The sequence below is a fragment of the Bactrocera dorsalis genome, chromosome 3, assembly GCF_023373825.1.
Source record: "Bactrocera dorsalis isolate Fly_Bdor chromosome 3, ASM2337382v1, whole genome shotgun sequence".
Taxonomy (NCBI): domain Eukaryota; kingdom Metazoa; phylum Arthropoda; class Insecta; order Diptera; family Tephritidae; genus Bactrocera; species Bactrocera dorsalis.
Window position 1 is genome coordinate 33,586,725 of NC_064305.1, and position 25,646 is coordinate 33,612,370.

At 38.9% G+C, this 25,646-nt stretch overlaps 2 protein-coding genes across 2 annotated transcripts; one reads left to right on the plus strand and one right to left on the minus strand.

The window, feature by feature from the left end:
- The first annotated feature begins 8,538 nt into the window (after window positions 1–8,538).
- On the plus strand, window positions 8,539–9,531 carry LOC125777544 (SAFB-like transcription modulator). The gene has a single exon (XM_049452644.1). It carries the CDS (start codon window positions 8,539–8,541, stop codon window positions 9,529–9,531), a length of 993 nt encoding a protein of 330 aa, XP_049308601.1.
- Window positions 9,532–17,512: 7,981 nt separating this feature from the next.
- On the minus strand, window positions 17,513–25,582 carry LOC125777545 (uncharacterized). Its single transcript, XM_049452645.1, has 2 exons — window positions 20,624–25,582; window positions 17,513–17,557 (listed from the first exon to the last, which is right to left on the minus strand). Exons 1-2 carry the CDS (start codon window positions 25,580–25,582, stop codon window positions 17,513–17,515), a joined length of 5,004 nt encoding a protein of 1,667 aa, XP_049308602.1.
- Window positions 25,583–25,646: the final 64 nt, after the last annotated feature.

The window sequence follows — 25,646 nt, forward strand, 5'->3', positions numbered from 1 at the left end:
ACGTGTCAGTCAGTTGTTATTAATTGCGTTTTGTGTACAAAAACGCGCCATTTGAAAATAACATGTCACAAACTGATCAATTGGTTTTTGGAGAAAGCGACTTCTCAAATGATGATGAAATTTTGAACAAGAATTACGTGCCAAGTCCCCGCAAGAGGAGAAGGGTCTTCAAAAAAAATTCTGGAAGCTCTATAAAAAACCAGTCTTTTGAGGTGTCTGGAAAAACTATTTTCAACGCGAGATTTTATACGGATATTGTAAAAGTTAGTTTTTATGTGCATATGGTTCAAATTAGTTAGGATTGTTTTAGTATTGTTTGTTTTAAAATTTAAATTGTTGTGTTTGGTGTTGTTGTAAGTGTTTAATGAATTGAACTTTGAAAATTATATTAATAAACATATGAATTCACAGATTTCTGATAAGAATAAGATGTCGATAATTGCAAAATGTGTCGGATGTGATCGGAAGATAAGAGCTACTGGTGACGTGACCTCCAATTTTGTGAAGCATTTACGGGTCAAACATAGCGAATTGTGTGCGGAATACAAAAGTTTGAAGTCGGGCAGCCCTTTTGGCAATTCTGCGCAAGCTGCCTTCGATAGAAAGCTTTTGCATGCTATTGTTGATGGAGCACTGCCTGTCTCAATTTTAGAAAGAAGGTCTTTCATACACCTCTTGCAGACCAGTGGCATGAAGATAATGAGCAGGCAAGCAGCTGTAAAAAAATTGAAGGAGCATTATGGTGAAGTGGTACACAAAATCAAGTCGAAAATGGCCTCCGTAAAACACTTCTGTATAACCGGGGATATTTGGTCTGGGAACCACCGGAGCTATTTAGGGTATACTTGCCATTGGCTCACAGAGAACCTGGAACGCAAGTCGGCTGCTCTTGCTTGCAGGAGAATATTCGGCGTGCACTCAGCTGAAAAAATTGCGCAAATGCCGAAATTAATGCCGGTTTGGTCTGAGCCCGTTCAATGTTATTATGACGGTGACAGACCAATTTTGTTAAGGCTTTCAAGGAGTACGGGTATACGGAAACTGAAACTTCTCATGAAGATGAAAGCGAAAACGATTTGCCAGTTTTCCAAAACGAGCTGCTGCTGCCAAAGCATCTTCGATGTTGCAGCCACACGCTCCTTTGTGCGAAAGACTCAGCTTGTCACAATTTTCTCCGAGCGATTTGCAGTATCTGGAGATGTACCAGTTGTTGATGGGGCCTATTGCTCGTGCCTTGGACTACCTTCAAGGAGAAAATAACGTGAATTACGGTAAAATGTATTAGTATTTTTTATCGGTTTCACATTAAGTAAGTGTATATTTTATGCAGGGTGCTTAATTCCGGCTCTGATGACCCTCAGCAATAGATTAAATAAGCTGCAAAACAAGCCAGAAATGCAGCAAGTTTCCTCTGTGGTTGCTAAGTTGGAGCAGCGTTTGAGAGATCGGTTTGACGCATTTTTTACTTTAAAACCGGAGGCCAATATAGCACTAGCGGCAACTGTACTAACTCCAGATATTAAAATGAGCTGTCGGACTTATCATTTGAGAAATTGGTTTTATTGAAAGCAAATTCTAAATGTAGTTAATGTATATTTTTCTTGTTATTTTGTTATAAATGAATTTTGTTATTTTTTTGATGTTACGCTTAGTTATTATGTCTTGATTCAAGACTCTTGAATATCTTTATTTGTTGCACAAAATTGAATAAAAAAATTTATTAAAAACTAGCAGACCCGACAGACGTAAACCAATCGATAGCATGTGAGTATTGTGTATTAGTATGCTTTCAGAGATGTTAAATGTCGAAACTGTGTTGAACAAAAACTCGAAGTCGTTTAGTGAAAAAGTTGGATTTTAAACTATTCTAATAACGGGTATTTATGCTCAGAGTTAATTATCTACAAATACTGAAATTACCGTAATGCCATCGGATGTACAATATTTTTGGTTAATCCTTGAGAGGTATAAATAAATAAATTCGATGGTTTTCCCACCCTCGAGCACGCAACGTATAATTGGCCATGAGAAAAGCACGGATTTTCTAAATCTAGTCCACAAATCGTCATCGTTTGACCTTGTGCCTTATTAATAGTCATAGCAAATGCCAAGCGGATTGGAAATTGTAAACGTTTAAATGGTATCGGCGAATCTGAAGGAATCATTGGAATCCGTGGTAGAAGTACATCTTCGCCTTGAAATTTTCCACTCAAAATAGTGGCTTCAAGAATGTTGGCCATGATTTTTTTTATGACTAATCGCGTACCATTACACAATTTTGGCGCATTCAAATTCCGAAGCAAGATTATAGGTGAGCCAATCTTTAATCGCAGGTTATGTGGTGGCATTCCAGGTAAATCCAGTGAATTTAAAAATTCAACAGGATAGTTGACAACTTCATCTGGATCAACAACAGTGTCAATTGATTTAAATGTAAATTCATTACCAGGCAGTGACTGTTGTATTTTGAAATTGATCGTGTCAACATCTACATTTTTTGCAGCTAAAATAGCTCGCTCACTTAGCCATGTATGTTTTGTATAATTATATTGTATCTCTGGAAAAATACTTTGCATCAACTCTTCTTTGGTAGCCACCATAGTGCAGAAGTTTTCTGCAAGTTGAATATATTGCGTATCTCCGTACAATTGAATTTCACCATTACCAATGTTTAGCAATTGTTCAGAAAATCGTGACGCTGATGGGTCAATTTGGAGTTGAACACGCATATTGATTGTAAGGTTTAATTTACTGACATGTCGCCATAGAAAGGACTCTTTCAAACATGCATTTATTTCGTCCGCATATGTTGCTCGTGGGATGACATGCAAGGTTTGTCTAAAATCACCAGACAACAAAATCAGAGCACCACCAAAAAGCCTACGATTATTCCTTATATCTCTCAGGGTTCTATCGAGTACCTCTAGCGGATGCTTATGGGCCATTGTGCATTCATCCTAAATAATTTTTTTGATTTTATCGTATACATTTTGTTGCTCAGCAGTAAGAAATTGTTCATTATTAGCAACAAAAGTAGCCAAAGAGTTTATATCAAATTGCTGTTCACGCTGAACATCTGCTGCTGGGCGGCTGGGCGCTGGCATGCCAAACTGTATGAGCGGCGTGTTTGAAATCAGAATACAAAAATCTTCAATAAATATTAATGCCTCATTATATATCTCAGCGGAGAATTCAATATTGACATTTTGATTGATTATTCTAATACGATGTAAAATATCTTCACTCATTGAGTCTTTATATTTGTTCCACAGTGCAGATGCTTCAGATGGAAAACACGTTGTTAATATTATTGAAAATAATTGACGAATTTGGTGCGGCGATGAGCTCAGTGTTGCATCTGCAAGCGTGAGATCCCAATGATTATCATCTTCCAATAAACGTAACTCATGACAGGCATCGAAGAAAGTATTGCATACAGTACTATTAACTGTACGCAAAGATTGGAAGGATGTCGGTCCAGGAATGTTGATCAATAACAAACGTAGAAAAAAGCTTTCACGTTGCTTAGGATGAACTGTGTAGAGTCGGCCTAAAGTATTTCCAATAAATATATTGTGAAGTCCTGGGACTGGAATGCCTCGTTTTCGTGGTTTCCAATATTTTGATTGTTTATTCCATATAAAAATTTGCGCATTATGAGAACGTCGACCAATGTTTTTTGCTCTTCCACGAAGACGTGGCATTTTTTTGTAAAAATAATATATACAATGAATCTATAATGAGTTATGTAAAATATGTACTTCGTAATAGTAACAAATTCCAATTTTTTTTTTAAAGCAATGAATCTAATTTCACCTGAAAATCGACTTAACAAATGAAAAACTGCATCCACTATTTCTATTATATGGAAAATATTAAAAAAAAAGACGACTTTTGTTTCAAAATACTATATGACAATCTTTTCTTTTGATAAATATTAAGCGATGTGATAAAAACTTGATCTACAGATGTCGCCTTTTACTTTGGCATCGTTTTGTTTAATATACGTTTACGCCAATTTAAGGTTTGAATATTGGATACTGCGATGGTAGCGCCATCTATCGGTCAAACATTCCAAAATTAAAAATTGATTAAAAATGAAAAAATAATTTAAAAAACATTTTCCAGTGGACCAAATTGTAAATCTAAACCATTCCCGAATCTCCTTGAACGTACACACAAAATTTCATCAAAATCGGTCCATCCGTTTAGGAGCAGTTCCAAGGCAAACACACGGTCAGAAGATTTATATATATAAAGATTAAAAAAAGCGAAAAGACCAAAGTTGTTTGGGGTTTTGGATTGAAGAGTTTCAAAAATAATCAAAAAGAATCGTTGAAAAGAATCAATTATTTATTTTGATTATTTTTGATTATTTATGATTCTTTATAGTAATCCAGAGTAATCCTGATTATTTTTTGATTACTTGTAATCTTAATCATTACGTAATCTACTTGGGACCAAGATAATCGTAATGTAAACAATTATATCACTCTAAAATACAAAGTAATCAGATTACTAATAATTACGATTAGTAATCAAAACTTAACAGGTATGGTGTAAAGTTGTATCCCGTTATATTCATTGCTTTTTGAATTGTGTACTGGAAACTCAACGAATCAAGAGGAATTTAAAATTGTGCTATATAGGCGTCCGATTTCGTCCATTTTCACTCTATTGTAGAGATTTCTTAAAGATATTTACTCAGAATATTTAGTTATTATTACTTAAGTGGTATAGAAAATAAGCACATTAAACTTGTCAATGGCTATTTGTGGGCGTGCCAGTGGTTCTTTACACCTATCTACGAACTCGAGGTTATTTTAGCAAGGAACCTACATACCAAGTTTCATAGAGGCATCTCAACCTTTCCTCAAGTTACAGCTTGCAAGGATGGACGGACGGACAGACAGACAATCAACCGGATTTCAACTTTTCTCGTCATCCTGATCATTTATATACATTTATCTTCTTAATTGGCGTAGACACCGCTTATGCGATTATAGCCGAGTCAACAACAGCGCGCCAGTCGTTTCTTCTTTTCGCTACGTGGCGCCAATTGGATATTCCAAGCGAGGCCAGGTCCTTCTCCACTTGGTCCTTCCAACGGAGTGGAGGTCTTCCTCTTCCTCTGCTTCCCGCGACGGGTACTGCGTCGAATACTTTCAGAGCTGTAGTGTTTTTGTCCATCCGGACAACATGACCTAGCCAGCGTAGCCGCTGTCTTTTAATTCGCTGGACTATGTCAATGTCGTCGTATATCTCGTACAGCTCATCGTTCCATCGAATGCGATATTCGCCGTGGCCAACGCGCAAAGGACCATAAATCTTTCGCAGAACTTTTCTCTCGAAAACTCGCAACGTCGACTCATCTGTTGTTGACATCGTCCAGGCCTCTGCACCATATAGCAGGACGGGAATTATGAGTGACTTATAGAGTTTGTTTTTTGTTTGTCGAGAGAGGACTTTGCTTCTCAATTGCCTACTTAGTCCGAAGTAGCATCTGTTGGCAAGAGTTATCCTGCGTTGGATTTCTAGGCTGACATTGTTGGTGGTGTTAACGCTGGTTCCAAGATAGACGAAATTATCTACAACTTCAAAGTTATGACTGTCAACATTGACGTGAGTGCCAAGTCGCGAGTGCGACGACTGTTTGTTTGATGACAGGAGATATTTCGTCTTGCCCTCGTTCACTGCTAGACCCATTTCTTTTGCTTCCTTGTCCAGTCTGGAGAAAGAAGAACTAGCGGCGCGGGTGTTGAGGCCGATGATATCAATATCATCGGCATACGCCAGCAGTTGTACACTCTTATAGAAGATGGTACCTTCTCTGTTGAGTTCTGCAGCCCGAACTATTTTCTCCAGAAGCAGGTTGAAAAAGTCGCACGATAGGGAATCACCTTGTCTGAAACCTCGTTTGGTATCGAACGGCTCGGAGAGGTCCTTCCCGATCCTGACGGAGCTTTTCGTGTTGCTCAACGTCAGTTTACACAGCCGTATTAGTTTTGCGGGGATACCAAATTCAGACATCGCGGCATAAAGGCAGCTCCTTTTCGTGCTGTCGAAAGCAGCTTTGAAATCGACAAATAGGTGATGAGTGTCGATTCTCCTTTCACGGGTCTTTTCCAAAATTTGGCGCATGGTGAATATCTGGTCGGTTGTTGATTTACCAGGTCTGAAGCCACACTGATAAGGTCCAATCAGTTTGTTGATGGTGGGCTTTAATCTTTCACACAATACGCTCGACAGAACCTTATATGCGATATTGAGGAGGCTTATCCCACGGTAGTTGGCGCAGATTGTGGGGTCTCCTTTTTTATGGATTGGGCATAGCACACTTAAATTCCAATCGTTGGGCATGCTTTCGTCCGACCATATTTTACAAAGAAGATGATGCATGCTCCTTATCTGTTCTTCGCCGCCGTGTTTGAATAGCTCGGCCGGCAATCCATCGGCCCCTGCCGCTTTGTTGTTCTTCAGGCGGGCAATTGCTATTCGAACTTCTTCATGGCCGGGTAATGGAACGTCTGCTCCATCGTCATCGATTGGGGAATCGGGTTCACCTTCTCCCGGTGTTGTGCTATCACTGCCATTCAGCAGGTTGGAGAAGTGTTCCCTCCATAATTTAATTATTCTATGGGCATCGGTAACTAGATCACCTTGGGGGGTTCTACAGGAGTATGCTCCGGTTGTTCAAAATTGAACATGTTCGTTGCTGCCAAAGCACGGACAACAATATTATATTTAAACCTTTTATATATTATGTTAAATAAGATAAGAAATAATCTTACTATTGATACAGTCCACTAATATTAGATATTTATGTATACGTATACATAAACATACTTAAAATGCATTGTCATGCAAAACAATAGCATTCAATAGACAATAACACAAACATTACTAAGGATAAGATGTTTACATATGACCCATGGGTTCTTAGAATACATTTTAACAACTGTTTGTAAATGTACTTACATTAAAACAAACCCAAGGTCACACAACATATGCACTTGAAAACAATACCCTATCAGGTAGCATAAACAATGTGCTACATATATATGAACACACACACATACACATATATTAAGTTATTTAGGATACTTTGAAAAATAGTATATAAGGTTTCCAGAGCTATAAATAAAAACAGACTGAATATATTCTCCCTCAATGTAAGACTTTCAATTCCCCCCACCAGCGGTAAGGATTGGTAGAAGCTATATTGAGGTATTAACATTTGGTCCTTCGAGCCGGATGTAGTGCTCGGCCAAATACAATAAGCCCTGTTATTAATATAAATTCAGGCAAAATTAAATTGTAAGACGGGTGTATATTCCCGCATATTGACTAAAAAATAATTGTAAGACGGGTGTATATTCCCGCATATTAGCAACATAAAAATATTTGTAAGACGCGTGTATATTCCCGCATTAAAACCGATCATATAAGCCGTTTTAGCAGAGACTAAACGCAGTGATCTAACTGCTATCCAAGAGATATTCAGCGGCTGTGAGTCGAGGCACAGCAAGGTCAACTAGGCGACCAAATCAAATACCTCCAACGATTTCTTTGGAGAACAACAAGCTGTTAATTAATAAATAAAAAAAGTGTTGCGGAAAAACTCTCAAAATGGGAATCAACAAGAAGAAAATTCCTGAAGCCCAAGCGGATTTTTCCGAAAAGGTGTTGTCCACGTCCAACACTTTTCCAACAAAACCATCAAATAAAACAAAAATTGAAGAAGTTTAAGCTAAACACCAAGATTTAGATCGAAAAACTTCCTTATTCATGAGGAAAGTGGAAAACCTCAGAAGAAAAATGGAAGATCTAAGCATGGAATTAATAATCGACAACGATCAAATAAAAGGCTTAGACTGTTTATTTACAGACATTCAAAATCTAAAAAGCAAATTAGATTTTAATGTTGAAATTGAAATCTTATTCGAAGAAATTTATGGCGAATACTACGAAGAGCTTAAACATTTAAAGAAAAAGTTACAAAAAGAAAAGCCTAAAATTTCTTATCGCCCTAACTTTGAAGAAAGAAAAATAATAAAAATTCCAAAATTTTATGGCGATACTAAGGAATGGGCCAAATTTTACAACGTGTTCAAAGTTATGGTACATGACAACGAGCAGATGAAGAACATAGAGAAAATGCTGCGTCTTCGTCAATGCTTAAAAGGCGAAGCTGCACGAGTAATACAGCATTTTCAAATTTCGTCAACAAATTATGAAGCTGCATGGAGTCTACTTAAGAAAAAGTATGACAATCAGCCAATTCTGTTCATCGTACCCAAATTATCTACAACTGCGACGAAACTAACTAATGCAGTACAAAAGATTGAACACGAAAAACTTATAAAAATTCCACTACTCTCTCTATCTTCTGTTGAGGAAAAAACAACAGAAATAATAGAGAAAGATAGAAAGGAAAATGAAGCTGAAGAAGAATCACTTGAAGAACTTCGTAAGCCTTCAAAAACTGAGGAATCTCACAATCTCATATCTCTTCCGGCAGGCTCACATTTTGGAGAAATGTGGGACAGTGAAGTCCAAGATAAATCGATGGAAGATAAGGACGAAACTGAAGTATTTGAATACATTTTAGAAGACAAGCTGCGCGTAGAGGAAATTACTTTTGAGGAGCAAGGCACATTTAACGATGTGAACAATAAAATATCTCCTTTGGAAATTGAGGAGAATGCAAAAGATGAAATAAAATATCTTGCAGAAAGAGATGTTGAAGTTGATAACGGAAGTGTTTCAAACGATGGTCCAGAGGGAGAAGAGGAAAATGCAGGCGAATCGAATGAGGAATCGATAAATGTAACTATTGGTGAAGACGAACAAATACTTTTGCATGATAAGGCACCTGATGAAAAAGAAAAATGCACCGATGCAGAAGGTGATACTACCGGCAAGAATTCAGCGCAAAAGAGTACAAAAACGGTTGCAGCTTTGGATGACACAAGAACATCCAAGGGTGGATCCAGCAGCAGTAAATGCAGCAAGAGAAAAGATGAGAAGTCCGGCGACAAAAAGGATGAAGACATTAGTGAACAAAAATCATCTTCAAACAAGTCTTCGCAGAAGGATGACAAAGAAAAGTCTTCAGTGAATATCTCTACAAAATCGTCGTCCACAGGAAAGCAGACAACACCTTCACGTAATCTTTGGATATCCGGGTTATCTTCATTAACGAGAGCCAGGGATCTGAAAACTATATTTTCTAAATATGGAAAAGTTGTCGGAGCCAAGGTGGTCACCAACACCCGAACTCCGGCTACACGTTGTTATGACTACGTAACAATGCCATCATCGTCGAATGCCAGTCCTTGCATTGAGAATTTGCATCATACCGAACTCCATGGACGGATAATATCAGTAGAGCTCAGCAACTCAACAAGTGTCGCCAAAACACGACTGGATAAAACAAAAATAGATCCAGTTGGAAAAGCGGATGTAGTAACAACCATTTGGGAGTTACTAATACCATGGCAGCTTGCGTTAAAACAACCGGACACATAACATTGCTATTCTTTATAGTCGGCGTGCTAGTAGCAATCTTCATTCACTATCGATTGAAAACCAGGCGACGACTACAAACTGCAATCACTTTCCCAGCAGTCACTTTTGCCGCCCGGGAGAATGTTCAAAATTGAACATGTTCGTTGCTGCCAAAGCACGGACAACAATATTATATTTAAACCTTTTATATATTTCAATGTTAAATAAGATAAGAAATAATCTAGCTATTGGAATCATACAGTCCACTACTAATAGATATCTATGTTCAAATATATTGAACATACGTACAAAAAAACACATAAAAATATATGCATTGATATGCAGCATACAAACATATGTATATGAGGCACGTATGCATTAATAAGTGATACGCATGCACTCAAGAAATACATACTAAACATATTTACTTAGGTTTGGGCAATTGATTACAAATGCGCATTTGCACTTGAAAGCAACCCAAACCAAGCAATAAAAATTATACTTGTATGACAGCACACACACACACACACATGTATTGTATTGCATAGTTGAAAAACAACCTCATGTGGTGTGCTGTAAATATATATATTTAATTAGATAAGTTAGACTTCTAAAATAGTATATAAGGTTTACAAATTTAATAATAAAATCAGAATGAATAAATTCTCACTTGACTAAAGACGTTGTTTAATTCCCCCCACCAGTGGTAAGGATTATCTGAAATCTTTGTTGAGTTAGTTTGATCTTACAAGTCAAACAGTTTGATATATAATTCAAACACCGGCCTTGAAACCTTCTGTAAGCCGACGCATCTTTTCGTAGAATTTTCGAGCATTACCCCTGTCGGCCAGCTTATTAAGCTGTTCGTACTCACGCATATTGGCCTCTTTCTTCTTCTGTCTGCAAATGCGTCTCGCTTCCCTCTTCAACTCTCGGTATCTATCCCATCCCGCACGTGTTGTGGTCGATCGTAACGTTGCGAGGTAGGCAGCCTGTTTTCTCTCCGCTGCGACACGGCACTCCTCGTAGTACCAGCTGTTCTTTTGCACTTTCCGAAAACCAATTGTTTCGGTTGCAGCTGTACGTAAGGAGTTTGAAATGCCGTCCCACAGTTCCCTTATACCGAGTTGTTGACGAGTGCTCTCAGAGAGCAGGAGTGCAAGCCGAGTAGAGAATCGTTCGGCTGTCTGTTGTGATTGCAGCTTCTCGACGTCGAACCTTCCTTGTGTTTGTTGGCGTGCGTTTTTTGCTGCACAGAGGCGGGTGCGAATTTTGGCTGCAACAATATAGTGGTCCGAGTCGATGTTAGGACCTCGGAGCGCACGCACATCTAAAACACTGGAGACGTGTCTTCCGTCTATCACAACATGATCGATCTGGTTGGTGGTTTTTCGATCCGGAGACAGCCAGGTAGCTTGATGGATCTTCTTATGCTGGAATCTAGTACTACAGATAACCATATTTCGGGCCCCGGCGAAGTCGATCAGCCTCAACCCATTTGGGGATGTTTCGTCGTGGAGGCTGAATTTACCGACCGTAGTACCAAAGATACCTTCTTTGCCCATCATCTCATAAGTGCGCTCCAAGCACTCATAAAAGGCATCTTTGGTCACATCGTCCTTCTCTTCCGTCGGGGCGTGGGCGCAAATCAGCGATATGTTGAAGAACCTCGCTTTGATGCGGATTGTGGCTAGACGTTCATTCACCGCAGTGAATGATAGTACTCGGCGACGGAGTCTCTCTCCCACCACGAATCCCACACCAAACCTGCGCTCTCTCATCCGAGGCTGGTTCTGACTATTCACTGGGGGTGTTTTTTTACGTGGCGGGTCCCAAACCCAGCGCACAACCCTATGCAGGGGATGCTTCGCTTTCTCACGTTAGCTCGCCTTCAAACGGATGTTCTTAGGCTACCCAGAGGATACTTTGTCAAAGACCGGAAGTCGTGAGCTGCTTGAGTCACATGTAAAAGAATCGTTTCTGGCCACTCCCAAGTGAATGGCAATCAGAGAACTTTCCTCACTTGCGTGAACTTCTACACATGACTCCATCCTCCATATATGTGTATATATATACAATAAATAACCCTATATCTATCTCGCTTAACTTTAGGTGATACATACAACCGTTAGGTTAACAAATCTATAATACTCTGTAGCAACTGGTTGTAAGAGTACAAAAAACCAAGATAAACAAATTTTATAACTTGTAAGAATCTGCTCCGGTGAAGGGTATTATAGCTTTGGTGCAGCTGAGCTTAATGGTTTTCTTGTTTTTGGTTTTGCCTCAGACTGCGAGGGCAAAACTCTTTGAAATTAGAATTCCTGTACACTCCAAAGTGAGTTTTATGAAGATTTAGTGAATTATATTGTCGAAAATGTGTCGTATAAAATCTCTGGAACGAGTGGAATGGTCTTGCTTGTTGGGTAGTATTTCAGGCCAAAACAGAAAATGCAATTCCATAAAACTACGAATGGATAGCCAAGCGGGAATTAAGGCTATCCGTAGCGCCAATACTAAGTCTCACTGTGTTAGCTTATGCAAGTTAGCAACTTGACTATCAGCAGGAAACTCGGTTAATATCTTCTGGGTTCCAAGTCATGTAGAAATAAGTAGAAGTAATGAAAAGGCAGATGAGTTACTTCGCTCGGGGCAGCTGGCAACACAATTTCCCTAAGCTCTTTTAGATCCATTAATTCAGCTTCTTCAAGGATCGTTTAAAACAATGGACCTTAGAATTACACCTCGGATCTGGAAGCACTAGCAATACGGAACATGCCACAAAGTCATTTTGGGATATTGATGACGGCGGTAAAAAAGTTCCTACTACTATGCAAAGGTGGATTCGTCGGAATGGATAAGAGCCGTTGAAACATTACCAACTTAAGAGACCTTGGGCAGCTGGAGTGAAAAAAACTAATTTTTTACCTAATGGTGAGTTTCAACTAACCAGCAGCCTCTTCAAAATTCCCTCATTTGTGAAAAATATTCTTCAAACAGGTATCTTTATCCGAGGGCTTCCATTCGTCCAATAGTATATATTAAGTACCGTTATTTTCCTGTCTTACAAACGCACTAGTTAGTGCATTAATTGCAAAATGAAATCGCCAATTGAGTTAGAATATATATAGAATATTAGAAATATAATTACGCCACAATTGCGCAATTCACACATACTCAAACAAAATTATTTGAGTTGTACACAAGGCTTGTCCGATGGTAAGAGCACAGCCAGCTTGTGGTCAACGGCTTGGCTGTGATAAGCTGAGGGTCATCAAGCGGCGAATGAGGATGATCAAACGAATACATACATATGTGAATGTGTGAGTTTGTGTACTTATGTGAGCATTTTTGTGTTTGTCTCCCTTGCATTCAGTTGAACTTGTTAATGCCTTTAGTGCATTTTTGTTACTTACGCTCTACTCTTTTTATTGTTGTTTTACGCTATGCCTCTCGCCGCTTCTCGTAACCATTCTGCTCAATTTTTCTTCCATTTTAGTAGCCTCGTTAGCAATATGTTTGCTGTTTTAGCAGCCATTTTAAAAATAGCCATACTTACGAGCTGCCACACCAGCGCCCTTACAAACCCCGCAACACTTGCATGTAATGACTAGTGTTGCTTTTGCTTCAAAAACTAACAATTTTTCTACGATTTCGTCTTTTGATTTTGCTTTAATTGATTCAGCTAATGTCTGAGTCTGCTCGCCTCAATTCGCAATGGTCAGTCGTTAATGTCTCGGGCGCTTAGTGAATGAAATGATGTTGTTTTTGTTGTGGAAAGTTAATAAGTTTCTGTTGAATTTGAAGAGAAATTTTTAGGCCATCCAAATGTCATTACCACTGAGCTAGTTTTTGGGTCAGTTATTATTTGCACTTTCGTGTTCCTTTCACTGGAAATTCAATACTGCGTCAAATGAAAATGACCCCTTACAGACAATCTACCGTGACATTATTGTCCTCTCATCAAGATTAGGTGAAAACAGCTCTAAGGCGAATTAAGAACAACGAAGCCTCTTGAGGTGATGGATTACCGGCTTAGTAGTTAACCGTTCAATACACGATAAGTTTTTAGATAAATTGATTTTTTCCCGTTCGTCTTCTTCAATATGATGATGAAAAAGTGATATGTGCCCCTAAGCCAAACCGCAGTGGGATTGTCTACTTTAAAAGTGCAATGCAACTGGTGTAAGCAGATGATTTTGACATCGTAGGCCTTAACAACAGAGCTGTCAGTGCAGCCTTTTGCAGTCTGGAAAAAGAAGCGTAAGAGGTTCGTCTTCTGGTGAACGACTTAACAGGTGTCCTTTTACTACTTTATCAATATATTAAGTATATGTGCCTGGGGAACCTATTTAGATTAAACCATGGTGTGAAAGCTCTTTAAGCATAAGACATGTCTGTCTAAGCGTTAAGATCCCAAGAAGAAAAAGCCTTTATATCTAAAAATGTTGGAACTCTGATAAGATATTATTAATCCTTGGGTAAGGCATTCACCATTTGGTGAACAATAATAAGTTGAGGATAAAGGTCGGCAAACTCCACATTCCAACTATTGCTGGGACATTATACCTCCGGTCCTACGCTGATGAAAGTAAATGTCTGTATTTAAATGTATCAAAACAAACGGATATTTTCATGTATGTATGTGTGTTTGTATGGGTGTTCCAAGTTGTTGTTTTAAGAGCCACTTATCTGAAGCGATTTTTCTTTGTCCAAATGAGTGTAATAAAAATGGCGAACACCCGCTAGCAATCAACAGCCAGCAGCCGCCAAGTAACTAACCGAGTAGCCAGGCAACTAAAAGACAAAACAAGGCATTTAGCCAGTTGTATTTTCTCAGATAGATCTACCAAACGTGCAACAACAACTACATATATTTTAGAATTTTCCTATATATTTATTTTCGTTAGATGTTTTTGTAGTTGTCGACTCGCATTACTTTCAGCAGGGGAAAGAGCGAGCTTCACAGAGCTTCCTACACTTGCAGACTGTAATGTTCTCGCAAGTGATGGTTGTTGGAGAAGGAGACTGCGGGCTGGTGAGTTAATGTTGCTTGTTGAGCCCACATATGTTGCCGCCCTATACTGTGAGATTAATTATCTTAAAAATTATTTTTTAAACGAAATAAGATGATCTCGGATGGTTCCAAACAGATCTATATAGTAAAGTAGAGGATCCAGCAATAAATAGATATAAATTGAGGCTTGCACCTAGGTTTATCTTTCTCTCTGTCATAATGACTCTTATTGGCCTAGTATACTGTGAACATAGCTGGGACCTGTTGGGCTATTAAGGCCGTATCAGGATTTTTCTTTTCTGCTTCCGTAGCTTTGACTATAGTCAGATCCACATGATGATTCCACGGAAGAGTGGAATTCAGAGTGAGAGGCAGATATTTGACGGGACGATGGTCCAGAAAAAGAAGAGACTTAAGGTTTGTAATTTGTGGAGATGCCCCATATTTACTTAGAAAAGAACGTCTTTGAAGACTTTTTTATGGTCGTACGGCTTAGATTCCTAAAAATCCAATCTTCAGACAGCCTTTACCGAATTAATTAGCTGATTGAGGATTTGCGAAATGTTCGAAGTCTGTTAAGCCCCTTGACAGCATTTGTACTCCTTATTAATGTGTACACGTATTAAATCAGTTTAAACCCACAATATGAGAGTTTAAACAGTCCTCGCTTCTCTCTTTAAAATCTTAAAAAAAAATATATATTCTCCTTAACATGGTGTCATTGTGGCTACTAAATAGAACTTGACCGTTGTGGCCGGGTGTATTTTACCCGTGTAAATTTCTGACCGCTGAATCAATGTTATGTCAATACTAGTATTCTACATTAAATAACTGGCTAATAATACACATTACTTATAATAATTAAACATTTATTTCTTAAAAAATCAACAATACAATCAAACTAACTAAAAAAAAAACTTTTTATTCTGAGATCAATCGTGAGAACACAACTAAAAAATTTAACTCAAAATCAAAAATAATTAGCACTTTGGTACTAAACATACAATTACACTGTGATAGTCAAAAAAAAAGACAAGACCAAATTCGACGGTTTCCCCCTATTTCGGGTCCTCCGAATCGAACTGCATCATTACTTTTTTGAGTTACAATCATGGTTTCATATAAAAATTTTTGTTGGAGTTTTTCATCAAAGTGGCCCATTGTAAGAGAAAGGCACATTTCTCTTCGGTCTCTAACTTTTTTAATGTTGACTTTTTTGGTAAACTTCCTTTGGCAAAGCTTCTCAGAATAAGTCCGTCTTTAAGTTCTTAGATGACTGTAAACCCCAAAATCAATGTTTTTTGTGTCCTTATAGCTAATATGTCGAAAAAACTGAAATTTAATCCATTTTTTTAATGTTTTTTCCCTCACGTTTCGTCAATATTTTAATTTACCCTTTGATACTTATACATTAAGTGACATCTTGTAATAGTAAGAAACTTAAGCAAAGACAACGTTCTGAGCAAACTAACCATTAGAAAAAAAACTTAACAAAATTTGTATTTTTTAAAAAAGCTACACTAACTATGTTTGTGTGCTGTTTTATTTTTTTTGTATCTTATAAGTGTTATCAATAAGTATCATAAATTTGTACACAATATTTAAATGAAATTTAACAAGACTCAAGCTTGACTAGCTTTTTGCCGCTGTACCAATGCTCAAGGGGGGCGGCGACTTGGTGAAATCTTTCTCCATGCTCATCGGATTCAGTCGGAACTTGCTGCTCAAAATGGTCCTTGTGATGGTGAAGGAAATGAATTTTTAAGGACATATTCACACCTATTTCTTCAAAAGCGTCTACCATGTCATCCACATATTTTTTCCAATCTTCAGACCGGTGCACTCCTAAGCAATGGTTTATAACGGTCATAACGGAGTTCCAGGCAATTTTTTCATTTGGCCTTAGAAGTTCTCCGAATTTTGCGTTCTTCATAAGTTTTCTTATATCGGGACAATTGAGAACACCTGAAAATAATGTATCAACATAACATTCGTTCTATTAAAAGACTTAAAATAAAAAAAAGCAAATAAAAATTTAAAAAATTAAATATAAACAAAAGGTGGAAGTTGAAAACAGAGTTAGTATCAAGGAAGATAGGAAGGAAAATACGCAACGTTCAATTCTAAACCGCGCATGTTTCAAATGTGGCGAAACTTCGCATATAGCAAAGAATTGCACAAGTCAACAATTTAGATGTTACAAATGCAACAAAGTCGGCCATAAACGCAACGAATGTCCGACAGTTCAAACGAAAGGTGAAAGAGACAATTTAAATACAATTAGCGAAGTAGTGTTCAAAACTTCAGAGGCAGATTTTGGACTAAAGTTTAAAATGGTAAAGGTAGGGAATGCAATTTTTCATTCGTTAGTTGATACAGGTAGTCGTTTGTGTTTGATAAGGGTAGATACAGTCGAAAAACTTAATCTTAAAGTTAAGTCAAACAAAAATAAAAGAGTGTTGGGCGGAATCGGTAATTTAGAAGTGGTCACGTTAGGTAGTTTCGAAACCAGAGCTAAAGTAGATGATATTGAGATAAATATCATTTTTCATATTGTCAACAATAGGGATCTTCAATATCCGGCATTAATAGGACGTTCAATTTTGGGTTAAGTCGATTTAATTGTTAGCGAGGAGAGCGATCGGTTTCTAAGGAAGGATAAACCAGATATTTGTCAGGAGGACAACAAAAAGTATAGGGGTAAAATTGCAGAAGAAACAGAAATAGCAGCTTTTAGTATGATTTGTATAGATGAACAGGAGCCGGAATCAACGTATGATTTGTCACATCTCGATAAGGGGAAAATGTTAGAAGTGGAAAAGCTAATTGCTCAATATGAGCCAAAAAGAATCAAATTTTCCCCGGTGGAAATGAAAATTGTTTTAAAGGACGATGTACCGGTGTATCAGCCACCTAGGCGTGTATCATTTCAAGATCAAATAATCATAAATGCTCAAGTAAAGCAATGGCTAGATGAAGATATTATTACTTCAAGCGTATCCGATTACGCGTCGCCGATTGTGCTTGTGTCTAAAAAAGAGAAATCAAAAGGTTTATGTTGCGATTATCGCAAATTAAATGAGAAAATTCTGCGCGATAATTTTCCAATGACATTAATTGACGAGGTAGTCGAGAAGCTCCAGGGACATAAAGTTTTTACCACATTAGATTTGGCTAATGGATTTTTGTACGTTCCTGTCGAAGAAAGTTCTAGAAAATATACATCGTTTGTAACAATGAAAGGCCAACTTGAATTTAAATTTGTGCCGTTTGGTATCTCAAATTCACCAGCGGTATTCTGTAGATTTATCCATTCGATTTTTAAAGACCTAAAAGATGAGGGAAGTGTAGTCACTTATGTGGATGATTTAATTATTCCATCCATAGACGAGGAAGAAGGGTTAATAAAACTAAAGAAAGTTCTTACAGTAGCATCTGATGCTGGTCTACAAATTAAGTGGAAAAAGGGTAATTTTTTAAAGCGTAAAGTCAATTTTTTGGGGTATGTAATCGAAGATAGCACAATTCGTCCGTCGGATGAGAAAACCAGAGCGGTTAAAGCTTTCAAGCCACCTAGAGACAAGATAGCCATTCAACAGTTTTTAGGGTTAACATCCCACTTTCGGAGATTTATTCAAAACTATGCGCTAGTGGCTAAGCCATTATCAGATCTTTTGAGAAAAGATCAATATTTCAAGTGGGAGGAAGAGCAGGCGATTGCTTTCGAGCAACTTAAGTCTTCGCTATGACGATCTCCAGTTTTAGAATTTTATAACCAAAATGCAATTACGAAAGTTCATACAGATGCACCAAAGCATGGGTATGGCGCGGTAATGTTGCAAAAGACGGCAGAGGATGAATCATATCATCCAGTGCAATTCATGAGCCAGAAAACAAGTTCAGCGGAAAAGAACTATCATTCTTATGAACTTTAAGTACTCGCCATCGTCAACGCACTAAAGAAATGGAGAGTTTATTTATTAGGTTTGGAGTTCAAAATTGTAATGGATTGCAACGCATTTGCTATGACATTAAGGAAGAAAGACGTTCCGCCACGAGTAGCTATATGGGCAATGTTTTTCAAGAATTTAATTATACTATAGAACATAGGTCAGGATCTAAAATGAAGCATGTCGATGCTTTAAGTAGGTTCGCGTGTATGTTAGTAGACGAATCGTTACAGCACAGATTAAAAGAGGCACAGGAAAAGGATGAATGAGCGCGGGCAATTCGGAAAATACTGGAAAACAATTCTTACGAAGACAAATGATTTTTGTCGCCAATCGAGAAAGAAGATTATCCCTCCGAGACATTTCACATATATCATGTACATAGGTCCGATGACAATGACCGGAAACAGGACAAATATATCTTAGTTGTGATCGACGCTTTTACAAAATTTGTGTGGCTCTACCCAACAAAAGATACAAGCGCGGAGGTGGTTATAGACAGGCTTTCGAAACAAGCTGACATTTTTGGCAACCCGCGTAGAATTATATCTGATAGGGGATCAGCGTTCACTTCACAAGCTTTTAAAAGTGATTGCGATAATAACAGTTTTCGGCGTCTACTCATTACGACCGGGGTGCCAAGAGGAAACGGACAAGTGGAACGAATACATAGGGTAATAATACCAATGTTAGCTAAGTTGTCGCATCCGAATACCTCACAGTGGTACAAGTATATCGGGAAGGTTTAGAAATTGATAAATAATTCGCCAAATCGAAGTACAACCCCATTTAAGATTTTAACAGGTTGCGACATGCGGGTAGAAGAAGACCTTGACTTAAACGAAATTTTAGAAAATTAAGCAATTATGGAGTTAAACGATGGACGTGATAAGTTACGTGAAATAGCTAACGAAAACATACAGAAAATTCAAGAAGAGAATATGAAGTCATCTAATAGAAAACGTAAAAAGGCAATCGAATATAACATTAATGATTTGGTGGCAATCAAACGGACACAATTTGGTAACGGAATGAAGTTACGACCTAAATTCTTAGGACCAGACCAAGTAACTAAACGATTAAAACACGGTCGATATGAAGTCGAAAGGGTGGGAAACAATGAGGGACCTAAAACAACATCGACCGCTGTGGACTATATGAAAAGGTGGTAACATTATTCGAGGCGAATAAGTAGTCAGGAATGGCCGAGTTGTAGGACTAAGAAATGCGACCGTGCGGACTGAACGTTTTGACACACGACAACACTGACTAAACGAAAAAGGGACTCGAACGGAATAAAACCAATAACGGACTTCACTTGAATAGCGGACGCCGACCAGTAAAGTATATTAATCATCTAGTTATATTGTAAAGCACTAGTTATTTAATAAAAGCATTGATCGTTTATAAAGTTGGATAAAGTGAAATAAAATAAAGTGAATGTAATAAAGTGAAATCTATTGTGAAGCGAAGTTGGTCCAGTTTTATTTCTGCGCATCAGCCATTGGTTCCAGCACACCGGACTTAGCGAGTCCGCTGCGTTTTCTACATATTGGTCGGTTAGCCGTACGCTATATCTTGTCATTGGAGGCTCAACGCGAGCCATCCTACATATATTAAAGTTGTATTTTTTGTATATGTAGGTTTCTATCCCTTTTTATGTATGTTTCTTATAACAGGAACTGTTTGAATAAAAACACATGATTTTTTTTACGTTGGGAAAGACAGAAAAACCCAACGATGTTTATTTGATCGAATCCAAATTAATACTAATACTTGCTACTCATTACTACTCATTGCATCTCTATCTTTCATTTTTTCAACATTGACGTCGTGGTATTTCGTTGATGCCATATCGCACCAATTCACTCAATTCTTAACAGTCCCACCGAAAAACCATAAGTTTTTCAAGATAACCGGCAACAATAACTCCCTGGTCTGGTCTCAAATTCTATTTACCTTCTGTGTCTATAGGCAGGATACATATCTTCTGGACTGGCCTGCGTAAGATATTCGTCGCAGTTTGAATTGCCACTGACCGCACCAAATTATCCCTACTTGGGCAAAGTTCTATTATACGGCCTATTGCCCATTGTGCAGGTGGAAAATTTTCACATTTAATCAGCACTAGCTGCCCCAATCGCACTCGTTCGGATTCTCGTCGCCACTTCTTGCGCTCCTGCAGTGTAGTCAAATATTCGTTCTGCCATCTGACCCAAAACGCCTTGATAATAGCCTGTCTCTCTTTCCACTGTTTGATACCCTTAGCTGCGGAACCCTCCGGAATTGCGAACGGAAGCGGAAGAACAAGAGGTTCTCCGATTAACAGATGACCTGGTGTCAATACTTGAAAATCAGCCGGATCGTCATTAAGCGGATGTAAAGGACGAGAATTGAGTATCGCTTCGATTTGAGTAAGTAAAGTTGATAGTTGCTCAAAAGAGAGGACTCGTATACCAATGGTTCGAATAAGATGATACTTCATGGACTTTACTGCCGCCTCATAAATGCCACCTTGATGAGGCGCTGCAGGGGTCATAAACCGCCATTCCGTTCCTTTCCCACTCAGATGCTGAAATACTTCCTTTTGGTACCATACCTCCGTTGCTTTACGTATCTCTCTAGCTGCGCCTACAAACGCTGTACCATTGTCGCTGTAAATTCTTTCACATCGACCGCGCCGTGCAATAAATCGTTCGTAACAGGCAATGAATGCCACTGACGTTAAGTCTGTCACCACATCTAGGTGAACTGCTCTTGTTTTGAGACATACAAAAACCGCAATCCACACTTTCTGTTTTATAAGCTGATTTCCATCCCTGTCAATCATCTTAATCTCCATCGGCCCAGCATAATCCACACCTGTGTGCAAAAAAGGCTTTCCTGCCCTTACTCGATCAGGGGGTAAGTCTGCCATCATTTGAATCTCAGTACGATGATTATGTCGCACGCAAATAACACATCTGTGCAGGTATTTCCTAAGTGCACTACGTAGGCGCGGAATCCAGTAGTTCTGACGAATAAACTGCATCATAATTTCAACCCCACCGTGTTTCGTTTCGCTACGTGCGTGATCCATTATTAGCCACGCTAATCGTGAACCATCCGGAACTATCACTGGGTGTCGCATACTTTCCTCTAAATTTGAGTTTTTTAATCGACCATGCACTCTGAGTAGTCCGTTCATCATCACAGGTTTCAAAGACTCAATCTTGCTTTTCTCTGGAATTCGTCGACCAACTTCCAAATTCGTAATCTCTTTGTTGTAATATTGCTCTTGTTCTTGTCTCAACAGAAATTTCATTCCTTTTGCTCTGTGCTCATTATCCGGCACTAAATGTAACTTTTCTCTTCTTTTTGATCGCCTAACTGCTAAGCGGACTTTTACATTTGATATGAATTTGAACAAATAAGCCACGATATCTAACGCTCTTTGTAATTTGTCGACATATTCAATTAACGCAACTCTATTCCTATCTGTGCGCATTGTAATATGGATTGAATCCTCGAAATCTGTGACCGCAAAGGCTCTGAGTTCAACTTCAGCTTCCCCCACTGTGTTTGGCAGAAACACACACTGTGGCCACTTTTCTGGAGCTAGCGACAACCAGTTCGGACCTTGCACCCATAAGTCTTCGTGTACAATCTCTGAGGGATTCATGCCACGGCTTAGTAAATCAGCTGGGTTATCTTTAGTATTGACATATCTCCATTTCTTCACATCCGTATTTGTCTGTATCGATGATACCCGATTTGCCACAAACGTCTTCAGGTTGCGTGGTATCTTTTTTATCCAATATAGCACCACTTGCGAGTCTGTCCACAAGGTGTAGTCAACTTCAGTAAATTCCATTGCTCCCATCACATAAACAAGCAATCGTGATAACAATTCTGCAGCCGCTAACTCAAGTCTTGGTACCGTAACGGTTTTCATTGGCGCAACACGGGTTTTGGATACAAGCAATGTAATTTTTACCTGTCCATCTCCTTGCACCTTTCGAATATAGATCACAGCACCATATGCCGTTGTTGACGCATCGGAAAATCCGTGTATTTCAGTTTTCCCATCTGTATCTGTACCAATCCATCTGTCAAGCGTGAAATTTTCTAGAAGCCTGATGTCCTTCCAATAGTTTTTAAACCTTGTCCCTATTTCCTCAGGTACAGGCTCGTCCCAATCTAAACCGATGCGCCACAGGTCTTGTATAAGTATTTTGCCTAAAATAGTAACCGGGGAAATGAAACCATTTGGATCATAAAGCTGAGCTACACAGCCTAATATCTTTCTCTTGGTGATCACCCCTTCTAGTTCTGGAGTCTTGACCACAAACGTAAACTGATCCTGATTGATTTTCCATTTCAGCCCTAAGACCGATGCTTTCTCGTCGTCCACAAACATGAAGGACGCTTCTTCTTCTCCAAACCTCATTTGCTCGATAAGCTTTTTTGAATTTGACTTCCACTTCTTCATTTCGAAACCACCACCTTTCAGAACATGATCAATATCTTTTGCCAATTTTATCGCTTCGCTTTCACTTCTGGATCCAGATGCGCAGTCATCCATGTACAAATCATTTTCAATTACTTTAGAGGCATCAGGGAAGTCTTTTGCTGCATCTCTGGCACACTGTATTACTGCGCGAACATCATTAAACGCTGATGATGTCATACCATATGTAACAACCTTCAGCCAATATTCTCTTATCGGTTCACTAGTACTTTCTCTCCAAAAAATGCGTTGCAAGTCCCATTGACTTTGGACTATACGCACTTGCCGGAACATCTTTTGTATGTCGCCTATGATGCCAATTTTATGCCTACGAAATCTCAAGACTATCTCCGCTAGATCCCTCTGTAACTTTTCACCAAGCATTTGCACTTCATTGAGAGAGATACCCTTATCTGTACGACAGCTAGCATCGAACACCACCCTGAACTTTTTTGTGACACAGTGATGTGGAATATGATACACTAAATCACCTGGTTTAGCGGCCCTCGATACTAGTTCCATATGCCCCGACGTCTCATACTCCCTCATGAAGTCGACATATTGCTTCTTAAGCTCCGGATTCTTGTCAAATCTTTTCTCTAAAAACATAAATCGCCGCAACGCTATCTCTCTTGAAGCTCCAATATCGCCAATATTTTCTCTTAACGGGATTGAAACGACAAACCTGCCCGTAGGGTCTCTTGAATATGTCTCAGCAAATATCTTCTCAACGCTTTCTTCTTCTTCAGTCCGCTTATAAAATGTAGCCACTTGATCAAGCTGCCAGAATCGCCTTACCAACTCACCCAATTCCTCAATGCTTGTACAACATATATATGACATCGAATTCCCAGTTTCGATACTGCTTTGTCTTTCATGCGCTCCACATACAACCATACGTAAATGTGTCTCAAGATATACCATTCCATCAGAGTTGTGTGAGTGTACGGCTATTAAAATTTTTGCAAAGGTCTTAACATTGAGCACCACTTGCACTATGCCAGGTTCCCAATAATGCGGATCAGCAAGCGGTACAGAAAATGAAACTGACGCTGGTTCCAACTTACAGTCAGCATTAGGTAGGATCGGTTGCCAATTGTTTTCCTTTGGTAGAATCCAAAACTCCTCATCTATGTACCCATTTGATTGGAACCATGGCCTTATCTTTAGTACTGTACGTCGATTGACTCCAAAGGATTTCCCCTCTATACCGACCATCTTGCGCGATGTTGGTAAGATTGGAAACTGATATCTGTCACTGAGACTGGCAGCAACAAAGTTTAGCTGTGCGCCGCAATCTAGTAGCGCTCGAACTGGTCCGAAAACATGACCATTTGCTTCCAGTCTTACAGATATAGTAGACAACAAGGCTGGCCTCGAATCTAAATTGAAAATAAAACTCGTAGAATAATCAACATTTGAGTTTATTTCTTTCTCAATTTTATCGTTACTATTTTGCTCTATACCCCTAAGTGATTTACGCCTTTTTGATAATTGTTCCTGCTTGTCTAATAGACTCATTTGCATGTCGACTATCTTGATCTCCTCATTAATGGCAACAATGTCCTCTGCGATATTTGATTGCACAGGATGAGCGTATCCAATTTCTGCGCTACGACGCCGTTTAGTGCTTGTTGCTTCGCATTTGCCTTTTAACTTGCGCCTGCGATAAGGTTCATCTACCTTAACCGTTAGTGCTTGTTTTACCACCTCCCTTATCGGACAAAGCAAACTGTTATGTTTAGTCTGCCCTGGACAACGAGAACACCCCTTTTGAAAGCAATTACCAGCTCCGTGCCCCTTCTTAAAACAATTCTGACAGATATTGTTTCTTCTCACAAACTCTTCACGAGATCTCAAATTGAGTGCGATAAAGTCATCGCACGTCCATAGTGGATGATCACCATCACAACTAATGCATGGAAATGATCTTTTACCTAACGACCTGCTTTGGTGGAAGTTTTCACCTTTCGCTTCACGTTCCCGTTTACCACCTGTGTTTCGATCATTGTTAAAAACTACCTTGACGTCTTGTGACCGTGAATAACGTGCATCTGTTACATTATCTAAAGCTGCTGCTTGACGATCCAAGAAATCTAACATCTGTTTAACAGTTGGGGTTTCCGTCTCTCGTTGTAGTTCATGCAACGTATGAACAATTATCATATCCCAAGACTCGACTGGGACTCCTTGAGCTCGGAGTTGCCGCAACACTTCGTGTGTTACATTAGACATTCGCTGAAGCTCATCCGCTCGCGGTACCCCTCCTATAACTGGCAGACGATTAAACTGTCGTAAATGTTCACGACAAATCGGATACTTGCGGTCATACAACTGCTTGAGGCGATCCCACGCCTCTATATAATTATCATCCGTAAGCTGCCATTCGCCCAGTGTTTGTGCAGCTCCACCAACGAGCGATTTTTTTAAGTAAGAAAATTTGAAAGCTGGTGAAACATTTCTATTTTCGTGTATGGCAGCAGAGAACCGATCACGGAACCCAGGCCACATCGTTAATGTGCCATCAAAATTACCCCAAGTATTTTTTAAGTCATGTTGTTGGTATGGCATGTTTACCTGCACCGCCAAAGGTTGCTGCTCCAGTACAATCGGCATTGGTGTTAGCTCCTTAATCTTAGCAGCCACATGGCTTGTGCTGTAAAATAGCGCGACTCCACTA

Excerpts from the sequence above, each read along its gene's own strand:
- LOC125777544 (XM_049452644.1), top strand. The coding sequence starts at position 8,539 with ATGTGGGACAGTGAAGTCCAAGATAAATCGATGGAAGATAAGGACGAA.
- LOC125777545 (XM_049452645.1), bottom strand. The coding sequence starts at position 25,582 with ATGCCGATTGTACTGGAGCAGCAACCTTTGGCGGTGCAGGTAAACATG. Across the intron at positions 17,558-20,623 it reads GGCGACGAGAATCCGAACGA|ACACAAGCACAATCGGCGAC; the intron begins GTGCGATTGGGG and ends TCTCTTTTTTAG.